We start from the raw sequence: 17,727 nt of genomic DNA, 5'->3' as shown, positions 1-17,727 counted from the left end.
GGCCAACTGGTTACAGGGTAATTAAAGGCATAGTCTGGGTTTGTTCAAAATTAGTAGTTTACATATTTTTTTTAAGTCTAACTGTAAACAAAGATGTATGCAGTTTTACAGTAAATCTGTAAAGAAGGAAGAACAGAAACCAAAAAATAAGCTGTGTGTCCTTTTTGTGCATATCCAGTTAATTGTCAGGAGAACGAATTTTCTTTCTCCACCGGGGGAAGGCAGGCTCTCAGTAAATGCAAGGAATGGTTGGCAGAGAAGCAGACAGCAGGTTGCAGGTCATGTGGATCCAGCCACCAGTGAGACTATAGTGGTATGACTCCCCTACCTATGGCTCCATGGGTGTTCCTTTGTGGCCTATCCATATCCTGCGTTCTTATGTGGGGAGCAGTACCAGAGGCCCCACAAGCCGCCCTGCACGACAAATGGCAGAGCGAGCAGGGTCTCCCACACGACGCCCTCATTTTACAGGGACTGGGTTTCCAGCTAAGAGAGTTTACTGCTTTTATCTTCCCTTTGTGTTCAAGGTCAAAATTTTGGAAGTCTTTTGAAACATTTTTGCAGTAGCCCTCTTTGGAAGAGAATAGATGTTTACAACTACTGATAGGATATTGTGAGGGATTTTAACATCCATATTTCAGATAGTTTTGCCTGCCAGGAAATACTAGTAATGCAAAAACTAAGATTTTCTTTTTCATGAAATAATTAAGTGCTCAAGTGATGCTAAAACAAATTCCTCTGAGACCAATTTAGACTGTCAGCCTATTTTAGAAACTTACAATTAGAAGCTGGCACCACTAGTTGACCAAAATCCATTCATTCATATAGCCATTCATTTAATCAAAAAATATTCATGAGATCCTTGCTACTAACCAGTCACTGTACTGGGAACAACAGCTCTAAAGACAAACAGGAATTTCCATCTGGAATTTTCAGCCTAAGTGAAGAGGCAGGAAAATAATATACAATCATAGTGTCACGTAAGAAATGGTATGCCTGCAAGTGCTATGATGTAAGGAAACATGGAATGCTTTTGAAGAGTATCGCAAGGGAACGTAGCCCAGACTGGAAAGGTTAGGAAATACTTCAGGATACTGTTCCTGAATTCTGAGAACCAGAGGGCAAATGGGAGCCTCTCAGGTTAAGGGAAGGCAGGCCAGGCAGAGAGAGCTGCGTGTGCAAAGCACAGGAAGCAAGAGAAATCCCAGCAAGTTTGATAAGCGACAGGCCATCACTATGGATGTAGCACAGTGTCGGAGAGCAAGAGCATTAGACAGAAGGCAAAGAGCATGGTCGAATTAGGAAGGCCTCCTATGGCACACTAGAGAGCTCATCTTTACGCAGCAGTGAGTACCTTTTGCTTAGAGCTTTTGAAGCGATTGAAGGACAGAATCATATGCATTTTTGAAGGATTACTCTGTCAGTGAAAGCAATGATTGAAGACAAATACATAGGGGACAATTAAGCAATTAACAGGTAAATAATGAACGTCCATACGTCCCCAATACCAAAACCCTCTGTTACTAGAAGACTGACTCCATTAGCATACAGAATAATTCTGAGATAAGTTAAACAAAATCAAAGGAATTGGAGATTTTGATAAAGGAAAAAGAAAAGCTCTGAAAAAAGAAAGATTGAAGAAAGGCAAAATTTCAGCAAATGATTCATTTTATTTAAAATAATGATTCTTTTAATAAACTGATGTTTTTATGTGCTGAGAGCATTGTTGAAAGAACGGGCCTCACAGGAAAACAAAGAAACAGCATAAGAGATGAAAGAGTGAAAAGGAGCAGAAGGAAAACCATGGAGAGAACAATAGGAATGCAGCACGGAGACCTGTGGCTACTGAAATTAGAAGCGGTGATGTGGGCTGAAGGGCAGTCGTTAGCAAGGGATACTTTAATCTGCTGTAGCAAAGAGATCCAGCAATATAATGACCATCTGTGGGAAGGTGGATGAGCTGGGCATCTCAGGCCCACAGTTTTTCAAGAATCCAGATTCCTTCCATCTTGTGGCTCATCACACTTCAGGTCATGCCTTCATCCACGTGGTGTGGCTTGAATTACCACAGCATCCTAGTTCCAGCCCATCAGAAAGGGACCAAAATGGCAATAGAAGGCAAGTGATTTCCTCTTTAGAGGGTGATGCACAAGTTGCCCATATCACTTCCCTGTCCCTTCCATTGTTGAGATCTGAGTCATGTGACCACATCAAGTAGCAAAGAAAACTGGGAAATGTAGTCTCCAGACAAGAGGTCTCTGACTAGAATAGAAGGCGAATCTGGGGACTCGCTGGTGGTCATCACAGGTAACGAGGGGCATATAACTTTTTACCAGAGAAAGTATAGAGAGATGATAATTCCTTACATTTGTAGAGCAATTTACATTTTATGAAGTTCTGCCATATTACTTATTGCATTTTATTTTTATACTAATTCTGTAAAGTAGTCAGCACAGGGTTAATTATAAGAAAGTGCATGGAAGAAGAATTTGGTCAAACAAGCCAGGTGGATGGACTGAGAATTAATCCCATGTAGAAATGAAGAAAAAGCAGGTTATCCAGGCAGCCAAGGAGGGGGCCCCCTGCTCTGTTCCTCCACACAAACATACATACATACATACATGTGTACATACACACACATACATATATACTCATATGTACACTCGCACATACATGTGTACCTGCAGACATATACTCGTACATGCATACATGTATACATACGTGCACACATGCATGCCTACACATACTCGTGCACATACAATTGTATACATTCATGCATACATGCATACATATATACATACTCATAACTTACAAAAGTAAGTGGAAAATAGATTTAAATAAACTTTGAATTTTGTTTTTTTGTAAATTTGTAGCATTTGTACTTCTGAAATTATTAAAGCTTAAAAGTGAACTGAGACTTTTGGGGCATGATTGAATCATGTGGATGATTAGCTAATACAATTTTTGCCAGTCCAAAAAGCTCAGCAAATTGGTTTTGGTGTTTTAATTAGATTGGTTGTTTTTGCTTTTGATCTCAGTTCTGGCTTGGTGGACGAGGAGTGTGAATTATTTTTACTCACTAACCATGATAAACTAAGTTTCAAGTTCTGTATCTCATAACAACTGTGTTATAATTCATATACGACTTTAATAAAGTAATACCATGTTTCCCTGAAAATAACACCTAATCGGAAAATAAGCCCTGGCATGATTTTTCAGGGTGACATCCCCTGAACATAAGCCCTAATGCGTCTTTTGGAGCAAAAAATAATATAAGACCTGGTCTTAGTTTCGGGGAAACATGGTATTAACACTGTAATAATTGATGAAATTTATAATAATGAAACCATAAAAGAATGTTGGCGAACCTGACTCGTATAGAAATAAAGGGAACATGAACTTGTGAAGTATTCACATCTAAGGTACATTAGTCCAGGGCTTTATTTTTGAATAATTTCTTTAATGTATCCACGTTTCTCTTGTCAGAAAAGGTGAATTTTATTCTGTAAAATTCCACATCTCTGCATCTATGAAGCATGTAAAAAATTGTATAATTAAGAAAATCAAAATTTTATAATTTATTTACGCATGATAGGGTTAGAACATTCAGTATTGTTTTTTAAGTTTAAAGATTTTTATGTTTCTTTTTAACATGATGGTAAAAAAAATTAAGATTAAAGACAGTTTTACAGTTCGATGTGTATCTTTGCAGATGAGACCCTGGAGCCCTACACGACGTATGAGTACCGGCTGTCTGCATGGAATGGCTACGGGAGAGGATTCAGCAAAGCTGTGAGAACCAGCACGAAGGAAGATTTGCCTCAAGGAGTCAGTCCCCCTCGGTGGATCAAAATGGATAATCTCGAAGCTGGAATAGTCTTAAGCTGGAAAAAACCTATACGATCGAATGGTACAAAGCTATTTTTAAAATAGCAATAGCATAGTCCCGTAAATCCATAAGGAAATTGAACTAAGTGTAATCTACATTTAACTGGCATGCATTGAGCCCCTAACATGTCTTTCCTGATAAAGTGAACTTTTAGGTCTGTGCCACCTAATCATTCACTTTGTGAAAGAGCCCTTGTAAATTTTGAGCCCCCGTTTTTGGTGTTTTCTTTTTTTTTCTCTTGAATCGTAGCTATATCTGAGCTACTTTTAAATAAGCAAAGTGTATTGTGGGAAAGCAAACTAGTTTTTTTTTTTTTTTAATTTATTGGGGTGACAATTGTTAGTAAAATTACATAGATTTCAGGTGTGCAATTCTGTATCACATCATCCATAAATCACACTGTGTGTTCACCACCCAGAGTCAGCTCCCCTTCCATCACCATACATTTGATCCCCCTCACCCTCATCCCCCACCCCCCAACCCCCTTACGCTCTGGTAACCACCAAATTACGTTCCCCAGATTAATTTTCAAACCCCGTGGCCATCCTGTGGTCACCGACTGCCCTCCAATCCCCTCACCCTCCCCCCCACCCCCCACCCCCCCGCCCATCTAGCAACCCTCAGTTTTTCCTCTTTGTCTCCCAAACTGTTTCTGATTAGTTCATTCACTTATTCTTTTCTTTAGAATCCGCAAATAAGTGAGATCATATGGTACTTATCTTTCTCTGTCTGACTTATTTCGCTTAACATAATGTTCTCTAGGTCCATCCATGTTGTTACAAATGGTAAGATTTCTTTTTATATTGCAAGTAAATCTGTCTGCTAGTGGGAGGAAATAAACATAAATGATTAGCGGTGTCAAGAATTTGCATCCTCCATAAGAATGCGTATAATTAACAGCAACTTGAACATAGCGATATCATAGCAAATTAAAATCAAGTAATGCTGCATCGTCCCATTTCTCCAGAACCCGAAGGCGTGTAAGTTGTTTGCAAATAGTCGAAAGGCTATGTCACTCAAATACAGGCATTTCTCTGCCTCACTTAGGTCTTATCATTTACTACATCCTTCTCCGAAATGGAATCGAATGCTTTCGGGGAACATCGTTAACCTTCTCTGATACAGAAGGAATCCAACCGTTTCAGGAATATTCATACCAGCTGAAAGCCTGCACAATTGCTGGCTGCGCCGCCAGCAGCGAGGTGAGGGGGGGTTTGCCTGAGCTGTGGAAAGGGGTACCTGGGGTGAAGACCATTAGAATGTCCAGGTGGTGACTGAGTTTTCCAGTGACAGAATATGATGTTTCCCTGAGGGTCATGTTAAGTAGGGTATCCAGGTGGTGTCTCAACTGAGTCCTGACACTTATGCCTGAAAGGTGAAATCTCTGGAAGAAAGACTTGTCCAAATATCAACATTTCATGAAAAACAAACAAACAAACAAACAAACAAACAAATACCTTGGACCAATATATCCTTTCTATCACACTTTTTGTCCATCAGTTAGTTTTAGATGTTATTCCATAAATCTATAATAATTCCCCAAACAGTACTCATATTAAAAGGGTTTCTGTTTAAATACCATTTCAACAAAAGTTGTCTGCTCTCGAAAAACAGAGAAAAGGACAAAAGAGCCTGACACAGAAAATAAAATGGTTCCAAGCCTTCTGCAACAGCCTTGGCAAGAAATGATAAAGACCTGAACTCAAGCAACAGGGATCAGAATGGAGAACATCAGAAAGCGACAACAGATATCAAAGGACAAAAGTGACAGGACTTACTGGTCAGCCATATTCAGAAGACTAAAAGGAAAGAGTCCTGGATATTTTTAAGGCACCTGCCTGGAGCAGTGTATGGATCACAGTGCCATTGTACAAGGGAACTTTTTTTAAAAAAAAGTTAAAAGTTAAGATCACAGTTTTTAAAGTTTTTAAATATATATTTATGAGGAGGAGCAGACAGCAGAGTGGTGGAAGAAAATATGACTTGGCACTTTAAGTGAAAGCCTCTAGTCAGAAGCTTAATTAAGAAGTGACTGACGTTTGCTGGAAAGATGTCTGAGGGAATCCAAAGTGAGGTGTTTGAATACAGCCATCTAAGTAGAAGACCATCGGTGGTGAGCATTGCAGAAGGCCACCAAATGAAGGAAGAAAACCTCACAAAGGAGACGGGCAAGAAACCACCAAACTGTTTAGGAGGAAAGCAAAGAAAGAGCCATTCACAGAAGTCGATCAGCTCTGACTCTGTACATGTAGGTAAAACTTCAGAACAGCATTTTCACACACTTGTGCAAGAACCATCTGAGTGAAACAGTGAGACTACGTTCAGCTTCTTATTCAGCAGTCCCCGGAAACACCTCTGAGCACGTCACCATTCAGCATGTCACCACTGAGGCAGATGGCAGCTGAGTGGCCCAATCAAAAGTTATGATCCGGACAGTCCTAGAAAAACTGTGCTTTCTGCACAGACACAGCTCATGCCTACCAGATGTCAAAACAGTCGGTTAAAAAGTGAAATCAGAAATTATGTGGAAAAAAACTCACATGCAACCCATTTTCATCCAAAGTTATATTTTGATGATGTTGAGCAAAAAACTGGTGTATTTATCCTTTTTTAAATTTCTTCTCACTTGATCCTTTTTCTAGAATATCAGTGCAAACACCATAAAGTCATCCTGGGTATCATAGGAGGAGTAGAAAAAAAAAAAAGTCTGCCCATTTATACTGTTCAAAGCATATTATATGCAAGCAAGTTCAGATGTGGGTTTTGCTCCATATTTACTGGTGTTTAAAATGTACAAAATCAGGCTGTTAAAATGCAAAGACACTGATGGGCCATATGGAAGAGAGTTATCGGGAGTTCTCCAGGAAGATGGTTTGCCAGGCAGATTTTACTTGTTTAAACTGAGAGCTGCACTCTGCCTTCAGAATCGTTGTTGAACCTGTTGTGATAAATGGTAGTCTAAGACTTATGTAATGTATTCAAGGTCAGATTTTATTGTTTAAATAGGATGGGAGGGAAAGAATCCAAAAAAGGGACTGCTTCTCCGAGCCCCTGTTAATGATATGCCAGGCCAGATGACAACATTCTAAAACAAAAGTGACATTCTCATTGATCAGAAGACCTAGTGCACTATTACAGTAAATTGCGGTTTAATTCCTGTGTTTTCAGGTAGTCGCAACTACTACCCAAGGAGTTCCACACAGCATCCTGCCAGCTGGGATCACAGCCCTCAGTGCAGAGGCACTGCTCGTGAGCTGGACTGTCCCTGAGAAACCAAACGGCATCATTAAAGAGTACCAGCTCCGGCAGCTTGGGACAGGTCTCACCTACACTGACACGGCTGACAGCAGGCAGCATGCGGTCACAGGTAAAAAAAAAAAAAAAAAAAAAGGAAAACCTACCGGAAAAGTCTGTCACTGTGATCAGGGGGGCACAGCATCCCAGGGGTGTGTGTTTGATATATGAGGTCGCTTCGAAAGGACGTGTTCTCTTGACATATGGTCAGATTCCACTTATTCACGCTAATAGAAGAGCCCACACTGGCAGCAATAAGCCACACCAGCAGATCACTTCAGAAATAATTTATATTTGGCTTTGATATGCATTATGTGGAGGGTTTTTGCATCGATATTAAGTTTTTTGTTGTTATTTTTTCCCAGACAAACAGTAAGATGCGTTTTCACTCCCCAAGGATATACTCGCAGATAATGGAACTAGGGTAACCAAGGTTGTACTGGAAGGCAGGGAAAAATCAGCTAGAGGCTAACTTTTATCTACTAGGTCGGTAATTAATACACAGTGTAGTTGACAGTTGATTGGCTGTGACAACTTGTTATTAACATTAATTAATAGCAATTGTCTTATTTTTATCATTTATGATAACATTGTTATAATTAGCTTCAAGCATACAATAATAGTATACTATAATAGTATAATGTTAGGTAATTACTAGTAGTGATTCTAATAATAATTAACATGTTTTAGCTTGACTCTCACTTCTGAAGAAGAGAAAAGCCGTTTCTGACTTACCAGTCTAGCGTAGCTTCTCTCACCATATCACATACTTCGTTTTCATGGTAGACCTCTCCATGCCGGATATTTTTGTATGTGTTCTCTAGCCTTTTTATGTCTCCCCACACGAGGATGTAGGTAAGCTGCAGGAGAGCAAAGACCTTCTTTACCTAGTTCAATGCTGTACCTCTAGCACCTAGAACAATGCTTCACATGTCAGTCGATGCCAAAAAAATGGAGGAAGAAGCAAATTTAACGTGTGCCTATTACTATACTAAGCATTTGGCACGTGCTAACTAATTTGATTCTCATCATAAACCTATGGCGTATGGAGAATTACTACCCCTATTTTAAAGAAAAGGGTACTTGGTGATATCATGTAACTTAGTTCATTATTTCGTATCATAATAAATCCTCCCAAACAGCTGTGTGAGTTTAGATTCTGAGACCACAGGCAAGTGTTTACAAACTTTTACTTTGCCGCTGTTGTCAGCCACCTTGCTCCAAAGCCTCCTGAGTAGAGCTTGGACCCCACACGTTGCACGGAGAATTGATACCAGAGATACCAAATCACATAGGAGTGCAGAAAAGCCTGGAAGAGTGTCCCCGGTTTTTCCTTAGAGGACGTAAAGGCCGCACTACACAGGCGGAAGAATAAATCCATCATGATTTGCTCTTGACGCCACAGTTCCTGACATACAAGCAAGCATTCACTGACAGATTGTCCTCTGTTTTCCAAAAGTGCACTAAGCCTGCAGAAGAGCTCTCAGGAATGTTTGTGGCCCAGCCCACTGCAGTTCTTTATCTGAAGGTTCGGAGGTAAATCCATGATAATGGAGACGGGAAAAGCCCTCAGCCATTGAGATGATCAGATGTGACCCTTAGTATCTTATTTCACTTAAAATGAAAAGCATCGCTCATAATTGAAATAACGTTGCTTTCCATAGTGAAACCTTACGTTTATCAGGCACTTGGTAATTTGAAAGAACCATTTGCATTTTGACTCATTTGATTCTCATCGCATGTCTCCAAGATAAGTGAGGGATTTTTTTCACATTCACATTAGGAAGACCTACTAGAAAGAAATCTCTAAGGCATTCATGGCCGCCATCTATAAGAAAATTGGAATACTGTTTTGTTCCCCCCAAAATGTGATGCCTACTTGCCATGTTCTAGATAGAATACTTGGTGCTCCAAAATAATTAAAAATAATTGCTGCTCTTAAGAATATCCCAGGAATAGGGAACAGTGATAGGTTAAGGAATAGCTACAAATACCGTGTAACTGATTCTACAATGGAGCTCTGTACACGACGTGGTAGGAGTGAACAATGGAATATTAATTGCAGGATTTTGAAAGCCAAGTTAAGGCACACTAAGATTTTGTACCAGTAAATGATTCACAAGAAACTGGAATACAAGGTGAAGGTATTTCCTCCTTCTTACAGTATCTATCTACATAGCTGACAATGGCTTTGAAACGGTGCCAGCTATGCCGGTTCACATACTGTAGAGACCAGCATTCATATGCCAACACTCCGAATTCAAATGTAATGTTCAAACTAACGGGACTGATTACCTCATTAATTATAAAATAATTGCTAAGATTAAAAAAAAAAAAAAGACACCTTCACTCTACCAGTTCTGCCTTTCATTGTCATTTTTAATGGATATTTTCACATCAGAGAGAATTTCATACACATAGCTGGATGCCAGAATTCTACTTTTATGAGAATAAATACTTTAAAGTTCTTCCACATAATTTGACTTTTACAAAGTTATGAAATGAAAGAAGCCTTTCGAATCCATTTAGTCCATCCCTCTGTACTGTTCTAGATAGATTTAAAGAGTACTTCACTTGGCAGTACCGCCCTAAAGAGACGTCTTTGTCGGATGAGGAAATAAACCCTCTTTCAGCAAAACCTGACCAAGTACAGAACCTCCCATATGCTACTCCTATGGGACAGGAATGGTGCGAGGCATTAGATAATTTAAAACCTGAGATCTGTGTAGTGTTAGCACATTTTATCTGCCAGGAAAAATTCATGTCCATGGTTAGCTGACTGACCAAATTCAGTACAGAGGTATTTTACGATGTGAATGACTGTTTTATTGAGTTCATGGGATGAACTGAAATAATCAAACGTATTTCACATTCCATCGTGAGTGCTTGATCGAAGAGCTGCCTGAACCCCGTGGGAGAAATGGTTTGATTTTCTCATCATTTCCAAAACCTTGGCATTTCCTAAGTAACAGTGGGACACTAATGAAGCTGTAGCACGAGTTGTCTTGGAGCCTGGAAATCTAGGTCCTTGGAAATGACAGCAGGGGAAGTGAGCACCTTGCCTCAGCTCCGTTGTCTCCACACTTATTTTTAATTACCTCAAAGCTTTAGAAACATGATCCCGTAAATGCTTTGTGGGAATAGTGGCAAATGCACTCATCATGTGAAATCCATAAATTGCTTATAATCCTCTCAAGATGTTAAAAAAAGCATTAAGTAATTGAAGACAGGAAGTCCTCAGTTAATTATTTAGAGGTGTTATCAATGCTTTAAGTAAACTGAAGCGTTTTCTGCTATCTCACTGAGCTGAATACCGTGGGGAGAAGGAGCAGCCAGCCATCATCGTCTCATATTCGCTAATGCAAACAGCGCATGGCAGCTTGTCAATAAAAGACCTTTTCATATCACTTATTACTAAACATGTCCACCAGCCCGCACAGAACAATCGGGATGTCAGTGAGGGATTGTTTCACTCTGGGCTACCACTACTTTATACGAGGGCCTCCTGATGTCAGCATGGGGATTCAGGAGAGGGAGAGGGATTAACTAAGTAATTAGGGCCACTGAGAACAAAATGAATTAATCATGGCCTCTTCAGCAGTTATATTAAGGGCTTATATGTCTCTTAACTCTAGGGGAAATGTTTTCAAAATAATTCATTAAAAGTTGCTCATCATTGCGTTTTACTTAAAAGAGAAGACTCATCAGCATTAAGTTAGCAAGGGGAGAACAGTTTGCCTTACGTTCCCATTCTCTTAGAAGCTCATGAAAACCTCCTGTGCTAAAATAGCATAAACCTTAACAATGTCCATCGTAGCAGCAAAGGTAGTATTCATGGACTGCGACAGATATCGTACACATCACATTTGGAAAAAAAGAGGACGTCTTTAACCATCAATATCACAAAATGTAGAAATTCTTCCTAAAGGGATTTGACGTTTAGGGAACTCTACTGTAGGCTCCCATAGTATCCTACATTCTACTGTCACAGCACTTATTATTCTTTATCGCAATATCCTTTTCCCTTGTCTCTGTTCCTCAACTAGTAAGTAAAGCTTTCTAACGACAGAGACAATAGCTTCCCGTCTGCCTTTGTAGCACCTGCACTGAGATAGGTGCCTATCACGGCACTTAACATATATTAAGTGTTCAGAAATATTTGTTGAATGAATAGTAAGCTAGTAGCTAAATGACTATATTCCATTTGGATTGGGCTGTATTAGGAGGAGGGTTGTTGATCTGTATTGGGAAAGCGAGTCTGATAAAGAAGTGACTCATCCAGGAAAGCTTCTTGGGGTGAATTTGATCACTAAGATATTAGAAAGAGAGGCCTACACTTGGACCCTGAACTTTACACAGAAGACAGAAGTAAGGCATATATTAGGTTGGTGCAAAAGTAATTGCGGTTTTTGCAATTGTTTTCCACCTTTTAAACCACAATTACTCTTGCACCAACCTAATAGAATTATTCAATATTTTACATATTCTATATGTAAGATATCTTAAATATAGATATACAAATAAGCTTGTACAAGTCAGAACTGAAAGCCGTGAAGTTATCTCCCAGGCATTTACGATGCAAGGAAGAACCCCTGCGTTTTGATGTTTTGATGTCTAGTTCATACACGATAGCAACTGGACTCTTACTTTAAAGCATCGATTCAAGAAGTGGAAACACCAATGGCTGCTCACTGGGGGCAAGAAATTGGCTTGATGGAGTGGGGTGGGAAGCTGCTGAGCTTGTGATGCGTGAGATGTCAAGAAAAGAGGGTTGTAGCCTGTGAGTTCCTAAAATATACCTCAATCTACTTTTGTAAAGTAAATCGAAATCTAAGAGTACCTCAGATGTCTCTGAAGTAATTCCAGGATGTCTTGGTGTACCAGGTTTGAACCTCCAGATTTTCACATGGAATCAGATTACTCTAAAGTAGAACGCTGCTGCAGTTCTACCCGTCACAGCCAAGGTTGCCAGGGGATGGTGGAATTTCCTGGTCATCTCCAGGAGCAGAAGTGCTCTGAGGGGGGTCACTTGGTGAGATCCAAGGTGGATGAGGGCAAAAGGAAGTGCTTCCCAGGAGTAAGGATGGATGTGTGTGAGTCAGGTGGGCTGGGGCAGACATCCAGCTGGGGTGGACTGTTACTGGGACAGGTTACTTATCACAGGTGTACAATGCTTGCTAACGAAAATGTTTTAGAGTAACTCAGACCTGTCAGCATGGGCACTATTCACTAACAAAGGTGACTGAGGAACATGTGGAATTACGTATTCTTTAGGACTATTTGGTGAGTCTTTAGAATATAACCAGGGGCACTGTAGAATAACTGGATGAGTGCTTTGAAGTAGCACTTACTATCCAAAATTATAAGGGACAAAATGCCTTTTCCTGTCTCTTTATGTGGACATTAACACTTCGAAACAAGCTGTTGTTTATAGAGTACATCCCATGTAACTTCCATAGGCCGGGGTTTTGTTTTCCAAATCATATTTTTATGATCGATAGGCAGACTCTTTGTGGTCCCTTTTTAACATACATTTACTCTTGAAAGTAATGTTACTTGAAAGTGTAATTGTAATGAGTTTTGTTATAGTATGCCTCTTGCCTTTAAAAAAGAACATGATTCCCTGTAGGGAGATTCGGGTAATTTGTAGGCACTGTAATCTTCACTATACTGAAATGTTAAATACTTGGCTTTTCTCCCTGCATCTGCCTTTCTCTGTGCTACGATTGCGATTCCCTACTCTTAATTCAACGCTGAGCACTTGAATGATGTTTTCTTTTCTCCTTCTACTCTTTGACTTCGGGATTAAGTTACAGTCAGAACGGTTCCTTTGAGACATCTCTTTATGCCCCTCATCTCATCCTGATCAATTCATGAGTACTTTTCAATCGGCGTGCCCTTTTCATTGCCTGTTGCCAATATTTCATATATATCTCATTTTAAGGACTACAGATAGAGACTTACTTAAAAACGACAGCAAATTCCAGTTGAAATGTGTTGATTTTATTGGGTTTTACACAGTCGTATATAGGAAAGGTCATCTAGATCATGTAAATCATCCATGTCTGATGGCAGTCGATGCTTTCCTTCCAGAGTATTGGAACCAAGCCTCTTAGTGATCCAGCCTGCCAACAGGATGAAAAATACAAGACCTAAAAAGCAGAACGTAGAAAATTAGGGATTCAGATATCGCCTTCCCTTGAGTTAGTCTGTAGCCCCACATATTGTGCACACAGTTTACAGGTATGGAAACTGAGAAAGCTAGAGGTCAGACAACTGGCTCTTTATCATTGTTAATAGACACGTAAGTTATTAGAACCCAAACAGTCTAATCTCAGACTCTGCCGTACTGACAGCTATACTGTGATGACTCAGTGTTTGACTTGTGGTAATCTTCAAACTAAAACTATTTTAAATATATATTCCCACTTGGATTTTCTATACTACTGGAATTTCCACTGGGCTTTGAGCTACCTAGGTCAGCATTTTCATTATAAGGCTCAGAAGCCTGATCCAATGGCTCTAGGCCACATTTCTCAGCCCAGCTGTTCAGATTTCTATCCTGGCCTCACCCTTTCTTATCTCTGTGATGAGTTCCCCCAACTTTCCATGCTGTAGCTCCCTTATCTGTAAAGAGAGCAGATAATCACAGTACCTCATGGAGTTAGGACTTTCATTGTGTTAGCATCCAGGAAGTGCACAGGATGGCTGGGAAAGGGAAGTATTCAGTAAACTTGAGCCAGAATCTCCTTTCTGTAATCTATAATAGTAACCGACTCCCTGGGGGTAACCACATTTCTCATAAAATATATTTAATTGAGTGCCATGAGAAGAGGGGTAAAAATAGAACAAGAGCAAATATCCCTGAGTTCTTTTATTATTATTGTTATTGAAGCATCATTGACATACAGTATTAGTTTCAGATGTACAAGATTCAGTATTTATATTCATTGCTAAATGATCGCCACAACAAGTCTAGTTACCATCTATCACCACACAGAAAGGTTTTCTTGTGATGAAAACTTTTAAAATTTATTCTCTCAGCATCTTTCAAATATGCAATACAGTACTATTGTCATCAGCATGATGTCCATTACATCCCCATGACTGACTCTTTTATAACTAGAAGTTTCCCACAAGCTATCATCAAGCATACATGGCTTGCGTAAGGCTTAGATCTCTCGTCATATTCCTCATCTGTAAATGAGGTAAATATCAAAATTGTGTCAACCCTCCCTAATAAGGATCTGCCCTCAAATAAGGATCTACATCTTTTCATTAAATTGATAAGGGAACACAAAGGGTTTCAGAGCTGAATCCTGGACTGGCCCCAGCTGTAGGACACGGCTGCTGTAGCAGAGCACCCAGACCGCTGCTCCAATTCTCAATAAACTGGTTACTTAAATTGTTTCTTTTACTTAACAAGCACCTACTTTGTGTCTGTCACTCTTCAAAGGAGACAGTGGTGGGCAAACCGAAGTCATGGTTCTTTTAGAGCTTACACCATAGAGGGGGAGGCGAACAGTAAATAGACATAATAAAACGTCAGATTCTGTTGAAGACTAGGAAAGAAGAAAGTATTTTGAAAGGATAAAAATTGCTAGGTGTAATGTGTGGATAGAGTGGTCAAAATCTTTAAAGACGTGGTATTTTAGTAGAAATCTGCATAAAGTGACAGAGTGACACACAAATGTCTCTTGAGGAAGAGTCACCTCACCAATAGAACAAAATATGTGGAAATATGGTTTAAAATTTATGAAAAATTAGTATAATAATCATTGGATCCACGCTATAACTCAGCCCAATTATTTGACATGTAAACCAAATCCTACATGGGGGAAAAAAGCTTTGGCATTGTTTGACTTTTTGCAAGAATGAAGACAAGAAATGTTTTCCTCAGTCTACTCCTTGTTGAATACAGCTAAGTCTTAAGGTTGCTTCCGCCAAAGCACTACTCTAGGTAACACACATCACCTTCTCCACTGCCTTAGAAGCTGGATGCTATGAGCCCCCATTTTACACATCAAGAGATTAAAGGAAAGGGAAGCTAAGTAACTTGCCCAAGGTCGCCAGCCAGGGCTTGGAGCCTGACAGCATCTAGCTTCTATTGTAAATGGATTCTTATTGAGCAGTAACTGTGCTGCTGCCTTATATTCTGAACACAAAAGAAGTAATAAGCTCAGTCCCCTGGTCAAACTATGTTTTATACGTGTGTAAAGACACAATCAACATATCCCAAAACTGCGGAAGTGTGAAATGACACACGATGGACATGCCTGGTAAAGAAGTGCAAAGTTAAAAAACCGTGGGGGAGGCATTAATTGGTGTTAATATTAGCCGAACATGGCTTGGGGCTAAAAAAACGTTGAATCTATCATTCTTTTTATGTTTTCTGCCCCTATTCATATAAGAAGCAGTTGCCAAAGCTGGGACGGTTAACTTGGAGAAGACTCAGAGGGAATTTGATAACTGTCTACAAATATTTGAAGAACTGTCATGTGGGAAAGAGATTGGTTGTATATGCCCCTAGGGGTAGAAGTGATAGAAAGTGTTCACCACAACAGAATGAAGGACTTTCAAACAAAACAAGGAAAACTCGAGAGCTCTCTAAGATGGAATGGGCTGTTTGGTAGATGGGGTGCTCCGATCCTGGAGGCAGGACAGGCTCTTCAGTGATGCCTTGTACAAGGAAATCAAGAGAAAGATGGCTGGCTGAATTGCATGAATTTTAAGATTGCCTCTAAGGCTGAGAATGTATAATGTTATTTTATCGGTGATAAATGAAATTTCTATTAATACTGCGTTGCTCATGAAGTTTCTATCTTTGTTAAAGGGTGTTTTCTGCTCTTAGAATTTTTGCATATCCTATCTACAACTCTGCATGTTACCTCTGGTGCCTAAGTGATAATAAATAATCCTCTCAAGATGAACTTTATTTCTTGTTTACTCTTTCTAGGTCTCCAGCCATACACCAACTACAGCTTCACACTTACAGCTTGTACATCTGCTGGATGCACTTCTAGTGAGCCTTTTCTAGGTCAGACACTGCAGGCGGCACCTCAAGGTAATTAAAAACTACCCATGACTTGGGAGAAGATGTTTTCATATGCCATTTAAAGTAAACTCTTTTATAACAAACAAGGAAGGAGGAATCAAGTTGAAAACGTCCAAAACAAAATGATATTCCAGGTTCTCATTCTTCAGGTCTGGTTACACGATAAACTTCCCAAGCTAAAGTTTGCTTTCCGTTCTTTAAACCTTTTAGATGTGGTTTTATGTATGAAATTATTATTATTATTATTATACACTTGGATATGAAATCCCTCAAATAATCCAAAGTTCAAGATTTCTGGAGTGCCTACTATGTAACAAGCGTCATGCTCACTGCTGACGTTGATGAAAATGTCCACTGTCCTCTAGAACTTAATAATCAAATAGAAGTGATAGGGCAGGTACCCAAAGCTATGTGAAGAGAGAGAATCGGAAAGGTGATGTTCAGAAAGAACAGGTCACAGGATGTTCAGGTTAATCTGAGAAGGGGACGAGTGTAACCAATCACGTACATCCAGAAAGATTCCACGGGCAGACACTTCTGAGATGGACCATGGGAAATAAGGGTTTCGACAAATGAATGATGGAGGAAATGTACGCTCCAACATAGCTTGAGGAATGTGAAGTAGGGCCATCACCTTGGAAGCAAATTGGCAATATCTATTAATCTTAAAATATTAACTCCCCATGACACAGCCATTTCATTTTTATTATCTATGCCAGAAAATAACTTTCCCAAAACTGCACAAGGAGGTATGTACCGGGATATTTACGGAACCATGTTCCGTTTGTTCGTTTGTTTAATGGCAAAATGTTGGAAATAATATCTAAATGTATCAGTAGGAGAGTTTCTAAATAAATGCAGGCCCATTCACATTATGGAATTCCATGCATCTGTTTAAAAGGATGAGGTGATCTGTGCATACAAAGAGGAATTTATAGATCTCACTAATGTCTGTTATTTCTATGTATACAAAACACACATATTTCTGTAGATAATCAAATTCATAGAAAAAAATTCTATGAATCACCCAACTGATAACAACGGTCACCCATAGGTTGGGGACTGGGATAGGTGGTACCATTCACTTTTAGGAGGAAAATATGCTTAGAAGCTTGGGCTAGGGATCAACCAATCATGTTGTTAATTTTTATTATCTGCCTGTTTTCAATGTGGGGAAATACAGGCATAAATAAGTTTTCAACAGAAATAGAATGTTAACTGCTATCGTAGAGTCCTGAACCACTTGTCTATTACTTGTCTTATGAAAGGGATTGTTGTACCTCAGAATATTAGACCTGAACTTCCTACCAGTAAATGGGGAATAAAATGGAAAATTCCACATACGGGGCATATGGCTCCTCACCAGGAATTCACTAATGATGTTTTCTATATAAAGAATGTTTCATGTCAAAAAGCTTAGTGTTCCTTTGAAAGGAAGAAAGCAGCAGTGGATTTTTTGGAAAGGTAAACTATCAAATGGATACTTTGA

The 17,727-nt window shown here is 39.5% G+C and overlaps 1 protein-coding gene across 1 annotated transcript in view; it reads left to right on the top strand.

Moving 5' to 3' along the window:
• The window catches only part of USH2A (usherin), a 559,517-nt gene that overhangs the window by 442,995 nt on the left and 98,795 nt on the right, over positions 1-17,727 (top strand). Inside the window, exons 52-55 of the mRNA XM_033099662.1 lie at positions 3,713-3,910; positions 4,937-5,091; positions 7,058-7,256; positions 16,140-16,247. Coding sequence (XP_032955553.1) covers positions 3,713-3,910; positions 4,937-5,091; positions 7,058-7,256; positions 16,140-16,247 — 660 coding nt within the window. The remainder of the gene's footprint in view (positions 1-3,712; positions 3,911-4,936; positions 5,092-7,057; positions 7,257-16,139; positions 16,248-17,727) is intronic.

Source organism: Rhinolophus ferrumequinum, chromosome 27 (assembly GCF_004115265.2).
Source record: "Rhinolophus ferrumequinum isolate MPI-CBG mRhiFer1 chromosome 27, mRhiFer1_v1.p, whole genome shotgun sequence".
In the NCBI taxonomy this organism is placed as follows: Eukaryota; Metazoa; Chordata; class Mammalia; order Chiroptera; family Rhinolophidae; genus Rhinolophus; species Rhinolophus ferrumequinum.
Note: the sequence above shows the minus strand (reverse complement) of the source record. Positions and strands in the feature narration are given on the sequence as shown.